The sequence below is a fragment of the Manis javanica genome, chromosome 11 (assembly GCF_040802235.1).
Source record: "Manis javanica isolate MJ-LG chromosome 11, MJ_LKY, whole genome shotgun sequence".
Classification (NCBI taxonomy): domain Eukaryota; kingdom Metazoa; phylum Chordata; class Mammalia; order Pholidota; family Manidae; genus Manis; species Manis javanica.
The window spans coordinates 19,611,450-19,631,584 of record NC_133166.1 but is presented as its reverse complement, the minus strand read 5'-3'; the positions used below and the strand labels follow the sequence as shown (position 1 = coordinate 19,631,584).

At 50.6% G+C, this 20,135-nt stretch overlaps 1 protein-coding gene across 1 annotated transcript; it reads left to right on the top strand.

Moving 5' to 3' along the window:
- Positions 1-300: 300 nt before the first annotated feature.
- MOGAT2 (monoacylglycerol O-acyltransferase 2) lies at positions 301-19,193 on the top strand. The gene is made up of 6 exons (XM_017672082.3): positions 301-468; positions 5,741-5,919; positions 15,323-15,527; positions 15,818-15,992; positions 16,618-16,817; positions 18,242-19,193. The coding sequence occupies exons 1-6, from the start codon at positions 378-380 to the stop codon at positions 18,394-18,396; spliced, it is 1,005 nt and encodes a 334-aa protein (XP_017527571.2). The 5' UTR covers positions 301-377; the 3' UTR covers positions 18,397-19,193.
- Positions 19,194-20,135: the final 942 nt, after the last annotated feature.

Here is a 20,135-nt window from a genome sequence, read left to right as displayed (position 1 = left end):
GCTAGAGGGTAGGATTGCGGTGCACTGCTTAGAGTTTCACCTGCCAAGTGAAGGGCAAGATTCAAGCAATCAGAGAAGGCAATCTGTAGATAAGGCAATGCCTGAGGTAAGGAAGTTACACTTCCTTCTTTTCCTCCTTCCTTTGGCTGGGCCCACAGCAGCTGGATTCAAAGGTTTCACCCAGGTGCCTGCGTGGGTGGGGTCAGGGAGGCCTCAGAGCCCAGCTGGGCTGGGTGGGGCATCCTCCTCCTCTCTCCTCCCCCTGCCCCTCCCCGCTCCCCACAAATGCTTACACAACCTCCGGCAGCAAGAGCAGGCCTAGGTGCGCTGACCACAGCTGTGCGCAGAGAAGGCTCCGAGCCGGCAGGGGAGCCAGCATGGTGGAGTTTGCACCCCTGTCCGTGCCGTGGGAGCGCAGGCTGCAGACCCTCGCGGTCCTGCAGTGGGTCTTCTCCTTCTTGGCCCTGGGTAAGGCCAGCTGGGCTGGGGGGCGGTGGAGGTGGTGGTGGGCATGCTCCCCTGCTGCCCCAGGTGCACTGCGCGCACTGATGGTGGGAAGCTGTTAGTCCTAAAGGGGGCTTGCTCAGAGCCCCTGTCCAAAGAGACCTCTTGGGCCTGCCTTAGGCCCCTAGTGGGGATGAGGGCCCCTGGACAGCAGGGGGTGGGGGGTTTGGGTGGGGTAGAAGCCATCAGCTGTGGCTTTGGGCAGGTTTAGCTTTCCTGGGCTGTGGGTTTCGCCTTTGTGCTGAGGCAGGACAGAGACCCTGCCTCAGGCTTCCTGGTTGTGTAGGGAAGGATCTAGGTGACTGGGGGAAAGTTCCAGTCTTCTTAGGCTGCCCAGAGGAGGTGGATTTCCTTTCAGAGAGGAGGAAACTGAGACTGGGGAGGGGTGAGGAGAAGAAAGACCAGGAAGGGGAGAGAAGGTGGAAGCGGAAAGTAGACTGCGGGGTGAACAGGCACCAGGCTAACCTGGGTCAGACTCCAGCTGGGCAACTGATCAGCTTTGTGACCTTGGTGGACCTGTGTGTGGCCTCTCTGAGCCTCTATTTTATCATCTTCAGAATGGGAATAACAGTGCTGACCTTACAGAGCTGTCGTGGGATGAGATGAGAAATGTGCTTGCTCTGCCCAGCACAGACCTAGCCTGGCCCCTGGGCTGGGAACCCCTTACCCACCCCACCCCACAGTGAGCACAGGGAAGCCACACTTGCCCAAACTCTGGCTCTGCCAAAGGGAATGTTTGTGAAGAATGCCCAGGACCAAGGGTTTGGAAGAGAGAGTAACTAGGATTATGTGGGATTCTTCCTTTAATCTGCCAGCACCTGAGTGGGCAGGAGCTGCTACCCCAGGGCTGGTGTTCAGCCTGTACACAGGTGCCAGTCTTTGGTGTTCAAATGGTCAACAGCTCACGCACACATGCGTGTGCACACACACACACACACACACACACACACACACACACACACCAGGTGCTCCCTCAGAGTCCTCCCCTAACAATTTTGCAACTAAAGGATTCACCCTCAGCAAAGCAGGCCTCCAGTACTGTGTCCCTAGCATCCTTTGTGATTGATCTGGGTCTCTGTCCTAAGGGTTATTAAGCATTTTAAATGTCCCTGGCTATCCCCATGACAGAGAAAGTAAGTGCCTTAAATGCCCAAGGCTGTAGATCTGGAATCCTGGGCTCCTCTGACTGCCGAGGGAAGAAAGGGAAGGAGGCAGAGTGAGGAGAGCAGGCAGCATGTATGGGAGAAGATGTGGGACACAGGCTGGTGGAGAGACCATGGGAGGAGGTCTATGCGTGGGGCAGGCAGCAAGTCTGCTGGCTCCTGGACAAAGGTCACTGGAGGCCCAGAGCCAGGTAGGCTGTGGCCTAGGGATCACAGAGGAACGTCATGCTGGGATTGCCCTGTGTGAGCTTGGAGGGCACAAGTTGTTTGTCTGGCAGAGCCCACCACCAGCCCTGCAGGCCAGGGACACAGGAACCTGGGGATGTCAGGAGCTGCACAAAGTAGCCCTGGGCCTGAGGACTAGAGGGAGAGCAGCTGAGCAAAGGGGTCAGTGCCCACTGGTACCTTATTCCTTATCCTGAGGGCAAAGGGGAGTCCTAGGAGGGCTTTATGTAGGGGAGTGACAAGGTCCAGTGTGTGAGTTAAAGGTCCCCATGGCTGCAGTCAAGGTGTCTATTATGTTTGGAGTATGGGGGAACAGACCAATGGCAGGAAGCGGTCACAATCTAATCAGAGATACCAAATTATCTATTGCCCATGGGCCAAATGCAGCCCTCTGACTGTCTTGTATTTATACAGTCCTTGAGCCAAAATGGTTTTTACATTTTAAAGTTGCATTTTAAATGCTTAAGTTCCTATGTAATGTCCTCCATGTTGCCTCTTGAGCCATAAAGTCTAAAATTATTTATAGTCTGGCCCTTTAAGAAAAAGACTGCCAACCCTGGTGTAGAGAGATGGGCAGTGGGTGGAGGGAGGTGGCCCTGGTCAAGAGATATTTAGGAGATGGGGTCCACAGGGCAAGACTGAAAAGCTGGCAAGAGAGTCAGGGCCTCCAGGGGAGAGTGAAGACAATGCACATTTATTTATTTATTTTTAAATTTTTCATTAAGGTATGATTGATATACACTCTTATGAAGGTTTCACATGAGAAAACAATGTGGTTACTACATTTACCCATATTATCAAGTCCCCACCCATACCCCAATGCAGTCACTGTCCATCAGTGCAGCAAGTTGCCAGAGATCCACTGTCCCTTCTCTGTGATACGCTGCTCTCCCCGAATGTACATTTATTGAAGAGCCGGTTCACGCTGGTGTTAGAGGAGGTATTAATGGGGAATTGCAAAGAAGTGGCTGGAGAATTCAATCAGGACCTGTCACCAAGTACTCAGGGCTGAGAGCCAAATACTCCCCAAATGGGTGACTTGTTTGCTGTTTCCTTTGCTCTGTAACTCACACACTCACACTCACACAAGGGAACCCCATTCAGTGTGTCTTATTCTCAGCCACATCTCCAACTCCTAGAAAAGTTGGAATAAATAAATATTGAATGAATAAATAGAAAATGATGTAGCCAAAATAGTAGAACTGAATTTCAGATCCCGACCTACTAGTGTGCTGTGTGACCTTAGCCAATTTGCCTACCCTCTCTGGAACTTTGTAAAGTGAGATTTAAAATTTTTCCCTCTCAGAGTTGTGACAATTAAGTGAAAGAAAGTGTCTCCTTTCCTAAGTGACTCACATAGGAGTTAATGGTTGAAGAGCCCAGGGTGAGGGGGATGTTGGGGTAGGGGAGATCTTTCTCATCAAGTGCAAATGCTCTGTGTGTGTTTTTTTCCCTAACCTCTTTTTCTGACTGCAAAACTAATACATGCTATTGTAAAACATTCCAACAAAATGTGTATCCTAAAAGCAAAAGACCTCCCCAAATCCTACCCTCCAGGGAACCACTATTAACAATTTGTTTTTATTCTCTAGAGCTGTTTTTTTATTTGTAACGTGGGAGCCACTCACCCAGACTTTCGATTTTGCCCACGGGGAGAGAGCCCTAGCTGGGGTTCTGTATTATTTTTTCCACATTAAAAATTTTAATGTAAAAATAAATAAATAAAATTCAAGTCCATCTCCCCACCATCCTTGTCCCTTTGCATCCTGTGTCCTTTCCTCCAGATCTGTGGGAGTCCTCCCCTCCTAGATGCATGTGCAGCCACATAGGTACAAATGTCCTTTTTCATGCAAATGGTGGCATTTTAGTCCCACTGTTCCACAACTTTCTCTTTCAAAATTTTTATTTAGGAATATTCAAGATAAAAAGGTGAACAACCCACAAGTGGTTGATGGTCCTTCCTGCCCCCTCCGGGAATCATAAAGCATAGGTTACAGCAGCACCTGGCCAGCATGTCTGGAATGTTAGGGAAACACCCAGGAGGAGCCCCCTGTGAGAATGGTGATGTAGGCTACCATTTCTTCTGGTTTCTCAAGAGTCCTCACATGCCAGGGTTTGTATGTGAAGCCTCCTCATTTTTTATTAGTTACTAATTTAATAGTATTTTAAAACAAAGTGCAAAGGGGGTCTATCCATCTATCAACAGATGATTGAATAAATGAAATGTGGTATATACAGACAATGGGGTATTATTCAACCAGAAAAAGGGAGAAATTCTGACACAGGCTACAACATGGATGAACCCTGAAGACATTATGCTCAATGACATAAGCTAGCTCAAAAAGAGATATATTGCATTATTCCTCTTCTAGGAGGTTCCTAGAATAGTCAGATTCATAGAGACAGAAAATAGAATGGTGGTCAGCAGGGGCTGGGGTGGGGGCATGGGAGTTAGTATTTAGTAGGTACAGAGGTTCAGTTTGAGATGAAAAGAATTCTGGAGATGCATGGTGGTGATGGTTGCACAGCAATGTGAATGAACTTGATGCCACTCAACTGTATACTTAAAACTGGTTAAGATGATAAATTTTGTGTTATGTATATTTTACCACAATAATGATTCAAAAACAGGAAGTGCCCCAAACACCACACTGGAAAGTCAGTTCTATGAGGACAGGAATTTCTATCCATTGTTCACAGTTGTGCCACCAGCGCCTGGCATATATCATAGTTGCTTCGTAAAAAGTGAACATCTGGGAGCCCCAACCTGCATTATCTGGCTTATGAATTTTACTACCATTCAGACTGGGTTTGAAGTTCCCTCCTCCAGGAACCCTACCAGGAAGGTCAGGCCCAGGCAACCCTTCTTTCAATAGAAATACATAACTGGAAGCTGACCTTCCTGAAGAGTATGAGTAAATGGCATTGAGCGGGGAAATGGGATGTGGAGGGAGCGATATTCTCTGGGAATGATGCTTCATCAGCACCAAATTAGGGATGGCCCACAGACTGACTCTGAAATGAAGCTGGGATTAGCCTGCAGCAAGGGATTTGGAATTGTAGGTCAGATAGGGATTCCTCACTGGGCCTGGTGTGCACAGCTGCATCCCTGACGCACAGGCCAGCCAGGGGTTAGTGTCTTTCTCCCTCTCTCCTTTACCAGGGAAGGCATAGGAAACAGCATGAGCAAAAGCTAAGAGACTGAGGGAGTTCAGTGAGCTGTTCAGCGTGGCCGGAGCTTTGGGGGGTTTGTGGGCAAGGGGAGGTTGAAGCAGGAGGCGGATAGGGCCAGCTCAGGGGGATCTTCAGTGCCAGGCTGAGCTGCCTGGACTGTGCCTTGAAGTTATGGGAAAGCTATGGGAGGTCTTTAATCAGAGGGGGATCAGGCCAGATTTATCTTTGGAAAGATGGTTAGAGAGTGGACAGAAAGAGGGCTGGACAGAAGAATGTCTCCTTTTTACCCAAGGTCCCAAAAGGTGGAAACCAAAAGCAGTTGATCCAGTCGGTTGCCCAACATGTATCTATTGAGCACCTGGTGAATGCTTACTGCTTTACTGGAGGGAGGGAGAGAGGGGGAAGATAAAGTGAATAAGTTAGCCTAGTGCAGTGGTAAAAAATGAGTTTTGGAATTAGGCCCACTGGGTTCAAATCCATGCTCCCAGTGTGACACTGGCCTGGCTGCATTCCTCCCCATCAAAGGCGTGGGAAACTCATCTGTTCTTTTTGGGGCTGAGGGAAGGACAGCCCAGTGCTGCTGGTGCTGACACATGGGGAGCGCTCACCGTGGGCAGTCTCTCCTCCTTCCTCTCCTACCTCTGACCACTGACAGCTCCTGCTTCCCTCCCCAGCCCAGATCTGCACTGCGGTCTTCATAGGCCTCCTGTTCACAAGATTCTGGTTATTCAGTATCCTGTATGCAACCTGGTGGTACCTGGACCGAGATAAGCCGTGGCAAGGGGGCAGGCGCATCCCGGCCTTTAGGCGCTGGGTCATGTGGAAGTACATGAGGGACTATTTCCCCATCTCGGTGAGTAATGGGACTGGCTGGGGTGTGGCCAGGGCCATAGGGTCCCACATCTCAGTGGGGGAGGTATGGCCCTATGTGCAGTGAACAGAATTCTTGGCTGGGAGGCAGGAGCCAGGGCTTCCACCACTATGTGACCTGGAGACGACTCTGGCTTCTCTCTGGCCATGGATTCCCATCTTCAGGGCTATGGGACCAATATGAGGATTGATGAATGTACAGGATTTGAAGGAGCTCTGTGGGACATACAGTGTAGAACACATATGTATCTTATGGGTGTAAACCCCTCTGCAGCCCAGGTTTGAGAGTGAAGGTAATAAACTCAAGGCCCTAAAAGACCATCTCATTCCACTTCATCAGATGAGGAGACTGACACCCAGAGAGGGACAAAGGTGTGACCAAGGTCATACAGCAACTTCTTTTCCTGGTTCTGTAGTTTGTGCAGCAACTATGTGTAAGGGGCAGAGGAGAGAGCCCTGAACTGGTTCTCTGTCTATCCTGCCCCTAACTTTATTATGCTATGTGTCCTTGGGCAAGGCCTTGCCCCATTCTGAACTTCAGTTTCCCCATGTATGCATTAAGCAGACTAATCCCTCCTACTCTTAAGTGCCTTTGAATCTCTGATACTCCAACTTACAGTACCTCATGGTCATTACGGACACTTGACCCTGGACCCAAATATTGGCCCTGAGTGAATCAGACCACTAGGTTTGAGTGAACAGACTCTGACTTCTACCTGAATCCCAGACAGACTAAACCCTTGGATGTAAGGAGCTGGACAGGGATGGTTCATTGGCCAGATGGGGTAGGATGAGAAAGGCCGTGGGAACACAGAGGGGTGCCAGGCAGGGGCAGTTGGCTCCCTTTGGAAATAGGAGAGAAGAGAGGTATAGAGTACGGCCTCTGGAGCTGACAGACTTAGGTTCTAATGCCAGTTCTGCCACATACCAGCTGTAGGACCTGGGGTGAGTTACGTAATCTCTCTGAGCCTTGGGTTCCTCATATATAGTGTGGAGATGATGCCATATACACCACTGGGTTGTGTGGATTCAGTGAGACAGCAGATAAAGCCCTGTGTGGGTTCTTAGTGGACCAGTAGCTAGTATTATTTTACTGGGTCAGTGAGGACTCTGGGGACATCCGGGCGTCGCTGTGGGTCCTGGAAGGACTCGGAGAGCCCTGCTGCTCTAACCTTCCCACCTGCTTGGCTTCTCCCACCCCTTCTGGGAGCCCTGCATCTTTCTGCCCCTTCAAGAACTAGGTCCCCCATTAGCAAAGGGAGAAGGCATGGAGGAGACAGGTTCACGGAGGTCAAACAACTCGCCCGAGGCACGGGCACTCCGCAGAGTCAGAGCTCCTGCCTTGCTCCCTTCTGAGAGTCCTGTGGCCTAGCAAGGACTAGCAAGACCTGGGCAACAACTGGGGCACAGGAGCTCCTAGCACCCCAGTAATCAGGCCTCCTGGGCAAAGGGCAGGGGTGGGACTGGGCAGGGCAGGGCAGCTGGGCAGAAGCTGGGCAGAGGGCAGGAAGCTGGCTGGCAGAGACGTCCTTGCTCATGAGGGTAGATAGAGGTTGGAGGGCAGAGTGGTGCAGAGCTAACCTGAGGGGCCCAATGGAGAGCCATCCTCCCCGGTGCCCATATCTGCTTCCTCTGCAGGCCACCCTCCCAAGGTCTTGTCAGCAAAGACAAGCCAGCCTTGCTGGGTCCTGAGAGGAGCCACAGGCACATTTTTGGCAGGGTCCCACATCCCCAGCCCAGGACCTCTGAGCTTTGAGGTTCTGAATTCCCTTCCTCCCTCTCTTCTTCCCAGGCCAGGACTCACTGTTCTGTGCCAGGAAGGTCATGGCTTCCATGAGAAAATGTGGCCTGTAGCCTGGGAGTATAGGTGTCATCAGCTACCAAGCCAAGGAAAACCTTACACAGGTTCTGGCTCTAGTAGAGTTTTGTTGATTCTGGTTCTGTGGTCTCACCTCCCACTGTGAGCTGACTCCTGAGTTCACCAGGGAAGGAAAGGTGTCCTGCAAAGGGAATAGCTCGAGCTCAGGCCCGGAAGCTTGCCACAGGATGGGTTTTGAGCAATAGGCCTGATGTTCTGAGTGTGTAAAGCAGAAGTCAGCTGGAGATGAGGCTGGGAAGGTTTTCAGGGATAAGATTACGGCCACCGAAGACCATTCCACAGAACTGTGACTCCTCAACTGAAAGGCCTCCAAAGGAGAATATCTGGCTCTCTTTGCACCTGCTTTGCTGCTAGTTGCAGGTCTGGTTTATAGAAAAATGATGCTGAGATGGCTCTGTGCCTGTCCTATCCGCTGCCCTTCCTGTTCCTCCCCCAGCCGGGTAGCTCTCGAGGAGGGTTTCTCAACCTCAACCCTATTGACACTGGTCGGATACTGTATTGTTTTTGCAGAAATTCTGTGTGCACAGGGTTTGGGATTTGTTGCCCACTACAGGCCTGTTGCATCATCAGGCAGTACCACCAAGTGGCCGGCAGAGGGCAAAATGACATGCACTTCGGCTTTGCCGATCCTAGGCTCCTAGGAGGCTGCAGTAGGGGGCTGTAGCCAGCAGATTCCCTTCTCCGCAGCCTCCCTGGAGACCCTCCAACCCTTCCACACACCTTTACAGCCCAGGCTCTGCAGGGACCTTGCGGTGGGCGGAGGCAGGGGTCCCAGCTCTGCTGAGCTCCCCCACATTCATGGGCCTCTGCTCTCCCCTCTCAAATGCGTGTGGAAATCTGAGCTTCTGTCAGTTCTCAGTCTGATTTTATGAACTGGTGTTCAGTGGTGCAATTTCAAGCAAAATTAGGATGCTGTGTCTGGGCCTTGGAGCTTTCTAAACTTCCCTGTAGGCTCCCTAAAGAGGTAGTGGTGGAGAATCAGGCAATGTTTCATATAGGAAGAGCTGTCTTCTCTTGAAGACCAGCCCAGTAGCTGGGTTTCTCCTGTGAAGATTTCATCATCCCAGGGCAGACATTGACTACACAGACCCAGGCCTGAAGAGACCCTGTGACCTGGTGTCAGGAAATGCTCCCGGGTCCAGGCAGTGCAGGACACCTCCCTGACCCCTGGGATGACCCCTTAGTTCCTTCACAGCCCTGCAGGCATCACTAGGGACTTCATGCCCCACCTCCCAGGCCGGCCACCTCCCAGAACACTGGGGTCTCTTAACCTGAGTTACAGGGACTCAGGTGCTCAGTCTCCCACCCAGGCCGGAGCTCCTGCTCACACAGCCCAAGGACCGCGTGTCATTTCTTCCTGCTATGTGTCCTTTCATTATGCGAGGGCTCCGCCTGGGATAAGGTCTTGCTTGACATGGAGCTGGGGCCTGTCCCCATGACCCTCGCAGGAGTCCTAGCTCTGCCTTGGGCACAGCTGTCCGCTCAGCCTCAGGACTGCCCTGCAGGGACTGGGGGCCTCCCTTCCTGGCCACTTCCACTGCCCTTGCAGCTGCCTCTCCCGCTACTGGCCAGGCTTGTGCAGGCTTTCTCCCCCCAGGCACCACGGACAGTTTGGGCTGACTGATCCTCACGGTCTGTATGGGCCGGATTAGATTGTCTGCCTGCATCTCTGGCCTCTACCCTCTAGGTGCCAGCAGCATTCCCCTTTACCAGTGGTGACAACTGAAAATGTCTACAGACTACCAAATGTCCCCTGGGGGTGGGGGGTGGGAGACAAATTAGCCCTGATTAAGAATTGCCTCTTTAGGGCCTGGAGTCTGTTTCCCAAACTCCTCTGGGGCTGACTACCTAAGTCTGATCACAGTCATCTCTTTACCTGGGCTTGGCTTCCACTAACACCCCCTACATTCATCCTCCATGCAGAAGCCAGCATAATCCTCATAAAATATTAAATGCAACAGTGACTCCCATCGCAACTAGAATAAAATCTGATTTTTGCTTCAGCTTGCCTATCCCTGCTTTCTGGACCCTGCTCACTCCTCACCTGCCTCTCTTCCCTGCCTCCTCCCACCTCCCCCACCCCCTGTGCTCTCCAAGTTCTCCAGACATGAGCTGTGTACTTATCCTGGCCTATACCTTACTTGAAGCTCACCCCTTCTCCCTATTAGCCCCACCACCTTTCATGAGGGAGCTCCCACAAGCCAGTAAAGCCTGCTGGCTACACACCCTGGCTGCTTGTGTTAAGATCCTGCCTCTGCCACTTTACTAGTTATGTGACTAGAGCCAGTTAATTAACCTTGGGTCTCAGTTTCCTCAGCTGTAAAATGGGGGCATTAACACCAGGACTTCCCTCACAGGGTTAACAGAGGATGCAGCAAATTGCTATACATAGGTGCCTAGCACACAGAAGGTGCTGGGAATGTTCACCCCCTCGGGCACTCTTTCCAGCTTGCAGTGCCTGGCACAGGCTGTACTTCTTCCACTCTAAGGTATCCTTGATGGTAAAACATACCGATGTTTTACGGGCCACTAAGAAAAAGATTCTTTCAATTAGAAATATCAAGCACATCTTTATAACAAAATGTTAAGAGGTGAAGAAAAGGTGCATCTTAGAATTGAGGGAGTGATATATCGGTATGTGTCACCAAGTGTCAGTTAGATGAGTGCCTGACTGTGTGAGGGGCCGGGCTGGGAACATGTCTGCTGGGAAGCCCACAGAGGCTGAAGCCCATGCCAAGTCACTGCCAGGACCAGGGAGAATAACTGAGCCCTTCTTTCCATCTGGCTGTGATGGGTGGAGACAGGGAGGGACCTTGGTCTCTGCACACACACAAGCACACACACACACACACACACACCACCAACTGACTGAGGCTGGAAGGGGCTTCCTTTGATTTAGAGTGGTGATTCTCAAGCTTTGATACATATATCAGAATCTCCTAGGAAATTTGTCACAAATCAGACATCCAAGGCCAGAACCAGACCTATTGAATCAGACCTTGCTTGCCCTGCATTTTTAACCTGCCAAGTAATCAAGGCAGATAAATAGGCCATGAACAAGTTCTCCATCACCAGGCTTTGGAGCAGAGAGAGGTGGGTTGCTGATTCAGAATTCACCTTGTCCTGGGAGAGGAAGCCTGAGAGCTGGGCCCTTCTGAGTTTGACTAGCAGGAGAAGGCCCCAGAGCTGGTCCTGAGTCTCAAGATATCTCCTGGGTCTGAAACATAGGCTTCCTGGCTCTCTCTGGGGCACTCTGCAGGGGACGGTGGAACTCAGATTCTGGTCCTCTGTGTGGCTTTGGGCAGGTCACTGACCCCTCTGCATCTCAGTTTGCTCAGCTGTGCAATGAGCTCCCACGCTGCTGCCAGCCTCCCAAGGGTCCTAGTCACACAGACTAGTGGTGCGGGTGCTTTGCAAACCATAATGGAGCCATCAAGACAGTGGATTCTTGAGGCATTTGGGTCACCCCAAGGGTGTGAAGGGTCACAAGGGCATTTATTGAGAGATGGGTGGGACTGGACAGACACAGCCCCTCCCTGCCCTCCCTCCCACCTAAGATCTGGATGCCTCTGCTGGGCAGTCTGTTGCAGGGCTGCAGTTGTCTAGGCAAGGCTTTTGGGACCCAAAGTAGCACCACCCTGGGAAGAATTGAAAACATATTTGCACAAAGACCTGTAAACAAGTGTTCATGGCCACATTATGTGTAATGGCCCAAGGGTGGAAATAACATCAATGTCCATCAACTAATAAATGGACAAAGAAAATAGATATCCGTAGGATGGAATAGTATTCAGTCATAAAAGGAACCAAGTAGTGATACATGCTTCAGCAAGGATGAACCTTGAAACCATTTCACTAAGTGAAAGAAGACAGGCACAAAAGGCCACATACTGTATGATTACCTTTAGATGAATTGTCCAGAACGGGCATGTCCATAAAGACAGAGAATAGATTAGTGGTTGCCAGGGGTTGGAGGAAAGAGGAGTAACTGCTAATGGGGATGGCTTTCTTTTTGGGGTGTTGAAAATACCCTGGAATTAGGTAGTGGTGATGGTTGCACACCTTTTAAATACAACGGATCCCTGAACAACATAGGTTTGAACTGTGCAGGTCCACTTACACTTGGTTTTTCAACAAATATAGACAGTACTATGAATGTATTTTCTTTTCCTTGTGATGTTCTTAATAACATTTTCTTTTCTCTAGCTTACTTTATTACAAGAATGCAATATATAATACATTTGGCATACAGAATATATTTTTATTGATTGTTTATATTATCGGTTAGGCTTTTAGTCAATAGTAGGCTATTAGTAGTTAAGTTTTGGAGGAGTCAAAAATTATACATCGATTTTTGACTGCATGGAGGGGTCGGCACCCCCTTAAGTCCTGCATTGTTCAAGGACCAACTATACACTAAAACCACTGAATTGCATATCTTAACAGGCTGAATTTGATGGTACACAAACTATGTTAGTAAAAAAATGCAACCCCCAGACCTAGCAACCTGGCCATCCCCTTTTCCTGCCACCAGTGCCTGGTTCCAAGCCTGGCCTGCCAGGGCATGCACCCAGAGAGGGCCTTCCCTAGATATCCACCCATCTTTGCTTAGTCTTCCCCTAAGAGAACTGAGGGAGGAAGGCAGAAAACACAGCACGTTACAAAATTCCCCTTTTGTGTTTATCTCACCTGAAACCAGTAGCAGCCATGCCAGTTCCCTGTTTTGTCACATTTCCCTGTGTCCTGGAAGAGAGAGGGGAAGCTAAGGCATGGAGAGGGCAGGGGCCTGCTGAAGGTCATGAGATGAGCCAGCGACAGAACCTGGGGCTCCTGACTCCAAGCTCAGGGTTCTTTCCTCTGCTACTATAACCCAAGTGACATGTCAGGACAGGAACAGGGACAGGTGGTCTTCCTTCCAAGGCAGGCTGCATCTGCCTCATCTGTTAATGGTTCATGATTTCCTTCTTCAGTTCCACAGTCTTTCCATAGCATCTCCTCTGTTCCAGGCCTGCAATGGGGACGAGAGGTACATCAGACAGGTGTCTGTAATCTCAGAGCCCTCACAGTGATGGCATGATATCACTTGGGCACAGTGGCCAGATAAAAGAGGTCAGCACAGAAAGTCAGCAGTAGAGACCACGTCTGGGGACATGCACACCTGGCCTCAGTGGGACAGTGATGGCCCTATCAGTGAACACACTTAGAAACACATGTGAAGACACATGTGCAAATACTGGCAACTTGCCCAGGTTGTATATTTTTGTGTATTTCTCTATACACAAAGACTTCTGTATTAAGGGGATAATCATTCCTTCATTCATTTGTTCATTTATTTCATTCATTTCACTCATTTATTCATTCATTATTCATTTAAAATAGGTAACACATTCTTGTTCAAAATGCAAAAAGAACAAAAGGGGACATAGTGAGAAGTCCCCATTCCACTTCACATCCCAGGTCACCGGTTCTTTCCCCAGAGGCAACTATGACCTGTGTTTGGTGTATCCACCTAGAAGCAAATGCATGTTCCCCTTCTTGGCACAGTTGGTGACATTCTGCACACACTGTCTTGCCCCTTGCTTTTTCCTGACAAACAATAGTAGCCTGCTTCCCCTGTGAGGACAGGAAGAGCTGTGTCAAGCTTCTCTAGGTTGCTCAGTGATTCATTGTGTGAATGTTCCGTAATGTGTCTAAACAGGCCCTGCTGATGGACACTTGAGTGGATGTCAAGTTTTTGATATCGCCAAAAAAAGATACTTAATAATTAATAACTCTTTCTAATTATTAATAATTACCTAATTGTCAGTTAACTAAGAACAGTGAATAATCTTGTTCAGTTGTTATTTGCACAAGTGCAATACATTCCATACCTAAATTCCTCAGCAGTGGAGTTAAAAGGTTAAAAGGTCTGTCACATTCTTTGGTTGTGATAGACATTGCCAAACCTTTGTGGAGGTTACAGAATATTACCTTCCCACTAGCTGAGAACGAGAATCCTTAAGCCAACGTTTCAGTACAGGAAGCCAGGTGTGTTTTTAGAGAAACACCACCAGATGAGTTCTTGAAGAAGGAGAATGACCAGAGCTTTCTCTGCTCTGTCTTTATTTTCACATCCAGTAATTCCCCCTTGAGTGAGTAGGAGAGGTTTGTCCTGTCTGGGAGGCAATGGCCCCACCACCTGTGATCCTTGCAGCCTTTCCTCAAGGGGTCCATGGGTAACTGGAGGGCATATTGGAAATGTGGGCATTTGCAGAGACCAAGTCCAGGTCCAAGACTGGAGAATCTGGGGCTGGTCAGACTGGATGGGGCAGACAGGCTCAGATTCCATTGCTGTGCCCTGGGTCCCTCCAGGACACTCTGAGAGCAGGCAGCCAGGCTTCTGGGGCCATGAAGGAAGAATGCTCAGGGAGTCACCAGCTGAAAGTTTCATCTTGATGACAGGATGAACTTTCACCCTGGCAAAGGTGAGCCAGAGTGAAAAGGGCTGCCCCCACTGGGGAAAGCAAATTACAGGGCCTGGGCAGTCCCATCAGGGAGCCTCCTGCCAGGGGCCTCAGGGACCTTCAGACTGCTGGCTACACTCTGCAGAGCACAGGGCACTGTAAAGGGTGGGCCCTGCGGTCCCTGGTAAGGTGGGAAAGGGCTTGGCTCCCTGAGCACACACACAGTCACTGCCCATGGCAATCTTTGTTGCAGACTCAGCCCCATTGCAGCCTGTCCAGTGACTAGCTGGCTGAGAAGAGCATTTGCTAGCTCAGTTCCTGCCCCTCCCACCCTCACCCCACTTCAGTTGGAAGTTGCTAATGACGGCTCTCCTTGCCCACTCAATCTACAATGTCTGGTGGTCCCTGCTACACCCTCCATGCTGCAGGCCTGACCTGTCCCCGGGAAGCTGCTACGCCAGCAGAGCTGTGCATGGCCAGGGATGGAGAGTGGTCACAGGGCAATGAGGGTCTGGCAGCAGAGAGCCTCTGGTGAGACACCTGTGTGTACACAGGGTCACCAGGACTAGAGCCGGCCTCCCGGTCTGCATGTGATTTCAACCTAACAGGAGTCCACTCCTGAGGGAGCTGGTGAATGCTCACTCTCAGGTTTTAAGTACCAATTTTTCTTATATTGAGTGGTTAAAATGGGGCTCTTCTGGTTAGTGGCGCCTCCATGTAGTCATTTGGAGCCTTCAAATTATATCCTGTCATGTAGTCTTGATAGTTCCAGGGCACTCTCAGACCTGAGCTTCTCAGCAGTCCTGGCAGGTAGGCAGGACAAGGGATAATGTCCCCATCTTACAGATGAAGAGCTTGAAAGGGAAGCAACTTGTCCAAACCCACAGCAAGTCTGAGGCACAGCCAGCTGCACCGCATCACTGGGTGTGTTCACACACTGTATCTCAATAAGAACACGAGGCTCAGAGAGGGGGAGCAACTTGCCCAAGGGTACACTGGTGAATGTCAGAGCCCAGGTTGGCACACAGGCCCAGCTCTGGCTTATCACGTTGCTGTCCCTGCAGCTGGTCAAGACCGCTGAGCTGGACCCGTCCCGGAACTACCTTGCTGGCTTCCACCCCCACAGGGTCCTGGCCACAGGAGCCTTTGTCAACCTGTGCACTGAGAGTACAGACTTCTCTTCTCTCTTCCCGGGCATCCGCCCCCATCTAATGATGCTGACCATGTGGTTCCGGGTCCCCTTCCTCAGGGACTACGTCATGTCAGGGGGTGAGTCTTCACACCCGTGGGTAGCCCAGGAAATGGGGCTATAGGCAAGGGAGGAGGGATTTTAGGGAAGGCTGCTTCTTGCAAGAGCAGTGGGAGAAGGAGGCTAGACCCAAGGAAGTACTTTGCGTGGTAATGAGCTTGGCCAAGGTGTTAGGGAGCAGGGAGGACTCAGGGAATTCCCACCCAGCTGGAGTGGGTGGGGTAGGGGACCCAGGCCTCAGTGGGCATTTTTGGTAGTCTCTTTCTTGGGCCCCCTCATCCCATACCTGATCACCTTCCTCTCTCCCCAGGGCTGGTGGCATCGGACAAGGAGAGTGGTGCTCACATTCTGAACAGGAAGGACGGGGGCAATCTGCTGGCCATCATTGTAGGGGGTTCCCAGGAGGCTCTGAACGCCAGGCCTGGAGCCTACATGCTCTTGCTGCGGAAACGCAAGGGCTTCATCAGGCTCGCCCTGATGCACGGGTATCTAGGAGGAGGGCTCTCGGCTCAGATGGAGATTGGCCAGGATTGTATTTTGGCAGCAAGAGAGAGGATTCTATTTTGGCTGGGAGATTCTCAGTCCCCTCACAGTAATTATATGTTGGTGACAGATGTACTCTCTTATGCCCAAATATTCAGAAAAGATTCCAGAAGGGAGGCTTGGTGATCAAAGGGACTAAATGGGAAGGGACATATTGCCCAAAACCAGCACTAGATCTGATTACTGTGGGATCTGGGAGAATGGAGTTTGGAGCATATCACAGAGCTGTTCTCCCACCTTGAAGGATCTTTGAGGAATGCTCGGCCAGGAGAGATTTTTCTGCTAAATGTTCAGATGTTTTCTATCTGAGAGAACTCTCTGGAGCATTCTGATCTGCCCATCATGGTGTAACTGGGAGGTCCTGGTCCTGAGAGAGGCTGGGACTTGCCCAAGTTCAGAATGTAAGGCCATAGGAGGTCTGGGAGACAACCAAGGCCTCCTGTTTCCAGCCCAGGGCTCTGTCCTCTGCTCCAATTCCTGGTCACTGGGTCCCTATGGGATGTGAGGTGGTCAGCTTGGGCCTTCTTCGGGACCTCTGCATGCCTTCTCTCCCCTGTCTTCCTCCAGGGTAGATCTGGTGCCAATCTTCTCCTTTGGGGAAAATGACCTATTTGACCAAGTTGAAAACTGTCCTGGCTCCTGGTTGCGCTGTATCCAGAACCGGCTACAGAAGATCATGGGTATCTCCCTTCCACTCTTCCATGGCCGTGGGGTCTTCCAGTACAGCTTTGGTCTTATACCCTACCGCCGGCCCATCACCACTGTGGGTGAGTCAAGACACAGGCTTGAGTGGGCTGCAGGGAAAGGAGCCAGGGCTCTGTGCTGCAAGGGGACGTGGAAACGGGCTACACACACTCTGGCCCTCACGGGGCCCACATTCTAGACCAGAAAACAGACACACTCACAGAGAACCCAGTGTAAGGCCGTCTGGGGTAAGAAATGTGACAGAGGCATGGAGAACTATAGTCATTACCCCTGAGCCCTGCCCCAGCTCCCTTACATGCCACAGCTCAGTTTACCTTAGTGAGCCGTGAGGTAGGGACTATTATCCGTATTTCACTGGTGGCAAACCAAGGCTCAGAGGAGTTATGCAACTTCCAAAAAGGTCACACTACCTTTGAGTAACAAAGTTGAGGTTTGAATCAGTATTTCTTTGACTTTTTATTATGCCAGAGGAAATGGGTTTAATTCTGAATTAGAGAGTCTAATAAGGCTTATTGGAGAAGATGGATTCAAGGATAGGGCATCCCAAGTCAGTTAGAATTGCCTGTAAAGTTGCAATCAATAGCTTGGATTAGAGCCTGAGGGATTTTCCTGTAAATAATGGGCATGAGCTTTGGATCATGGACTTAGCACCATCTTTTTCAGCTGTTTGGGCACCTCATTTGCTTTTCTCAGATTACGAGTAGGTTCTCTGACAAAGCCTGTCCATTCACCTCCGCGCGGCCATTTATTTGTTAGTTGGGCATAAACTTGGTGAACCCCCTACATTATGACTTCCCTTGCGTTGTGTGGCTATATCTTCATGAAGTGAAATTGGCTGCTGCCCCCAGACCTGTTCTCACATGGAGAAGGCAGGGGAACTGCTTCTCAGCCAGGCAGGACCAGAGGAAGGAGATTAGTTAGGGCCTTCCTGACTCCCCAGAATGAAGAGGGTACTGCAGGCCGACATGGAGGGAGATGGGGGAAGAAGAGATACCTAGGCTCCAGGCCTGCCTCACCCTAGAAATATAGGCACTTGTAATCATGGCGTGTCATACTCCCAGAACCATATGGCTTGGCAATTAAGAGTACATCCCTGGGGTTTAAAACCTGGCACTGATTTTTCGCGGCTATATGACTTTGAACAAGTTACTTAACCTCTCTGAGCCTCATTGCCTAACTTCTCAAATGATAATCATAACAAGTTCTAGCCCCATAGGTTTGTTACATGGATTAAAGGAGGTAATGCTTGGGAAGCACCTAGCACCTTCCCTGACATGGCACACTGTCAGCTGGTGTTATTATATCAGAATCTCGGAGTTGCCCTAACATCTTGATATCCATCATCCAAAATTGGGCTGAAAGAATGTCAGTACGAGTGCTTTCCTGTAGGGATGACAGTGGGGGTGGGCACCTGCCCCAAGGGCCCCTGCAACTCCTGCGGTTCCTGCTCTGGGCCACCTTCCACCTTGCATCTTGAATCTTGCAGTGGGGAAGCCCATCGAGGTGCAGAGGATACTGCATCCCTCACAGGAGGAGGTGGACAGGCTGCACCAGCGCTACCTCAGGGAGCTGGGCGACCTCTTTGAGGCCCACAAGCTCAAGTACAACATCCCCATGGACCAACACTTGGAATTCTACTGAGTGCCTCCTTGGAGGAGGACAGCTGGCATTAGGGAACCCAGCAGGAGGTGAACGGAGAGGGTTTCCTGCAGGCGTCCATTGAACATTTCCAGAGTCTCCCCAGCCTTCTCCAAATCCAGCCCGTGCTGGGCCCCAAGTCACAGTTGGCCACATGGGAGGGGAGACCAGACTCTGGCATTGGCGATTTGCACTCCTGATGTGAAACTTCTGCAAGCCTCCCCCTCCTGGTCTACTCCTCTGTGAACACCGAGAGATGGCCGGAAGAGAATGATTTCAGAGGTCTCTGTCCTCTGTCGTAGTTTCACTCAATGGGCTGGGAAAAGAGAGCAGCAATGAGTGACCAGGCTTTTCTTCCTGTGCCTTGAGTGACAGCACAAAAGAAGCCATCAGCTCCAGCCCCTTTTCCTACAGGCTCCCGCATCCTGCATCTGGGGAGTCCCAACTTCTCCCTCCCCAAGCCAGAGAGGAAGGGGTGGCTGTGAGGCCCCTGCACTTACCCTGAGTACCTTTGCATTTCTGGGTCCTCTGAGCTGTGGAGTGGCAGCCCCAGGGGTCTGGAAGGAGAACTGTGCTGTCACTGGCTGTGTGACCCTGGGCAGACTACTTCACCTCAGTATCCTCTACCCTCTGAACCTCCATTTTGCTGACTAAGATGACCTCTGAGCCTCAACTCTGACATCATGTAGGCCTAGAGCTCCGTGAGACACCTCTTACTGATCCTTTGTAATTTCAGCCCCTGACCTTGGCACAAGAAGGGGAGCTCCATAAATGTCAGTTCAATAAATGAAAGGATTTTATTTTAGCCTTCTTCTCTTTCTCCCCATGGCCTAACTAAGAAGGCAGTCAAAGCCTTACTTTCAGCCTTCTGCTCACCCTGTGGCCCTGTGGCCCTGTGGCCCCATGCCCTGTGGCCCCGTGGTTCCGTCTCGTCTTCCAGAGGGGGAGTCAGGTTGGGCCAGAGAATCCAAGTTGACTCTTCCTTCCTGATCTGTCCGCCCCAAGCTTTCCACCTCTGGCCTGTTCTGTTGGGAGTGAAGGGGCTAGAAAGGGTGTGTTAATACGCACGGGAGACCAGCACAGAGAATGAAGAACAGACGTGAGGATGTTCATAAGTGTCTGCAGGGTGAGTGAGATGGGGACGGAAGCCCTGATGAGAAGTCTGGATTCCTAGGTTTGGGACATGCATCAGTGGTGAGGAGACAGGACAGTTGGGTAGGACCAGTACTCGTGAATTGCCCTTGCCCTCCAGCAGGAAAAGCAGGGTCCTTCCCCTCCAGGAGAAGAGCACACCAATAGCTACAACCTGGGGTGCATTTTGAGAAGTGTCAATTTGGGTTTAAATCCTGGCCCATCCCTTTTTAGTGACCCTGGGCAAGTCACATTACCTCCAAACCTTGACTTTTTCATCTGAGAAATAAGGATTACAGATTCCACCTCAAGTGTCAGGAGCATAATAAGATAATATTTGGAGACTACAAGCCACTCCGCCTCTGTCTGGAATGAGAGGGAGTATGTGTAAAGTATGAGTAAGTGATAAGCGTACCCAGTGTCTCACGAAGGTACCTGCCCCCTGTGAGGCAGTGTGCTCTAAGAGTCAGGGAGAAGTGGGAATAAAGGGCAGTGTGGTTGAGAGGAGGGAGTGATGGTTTCCAGCCAGGGGAAGTGACAGGTGGGCAAGGCCTTGAAGGAAGGGTAAGATTTGCAAAGGAGAGAAGTATCCTCCCATTATTATCTATTGC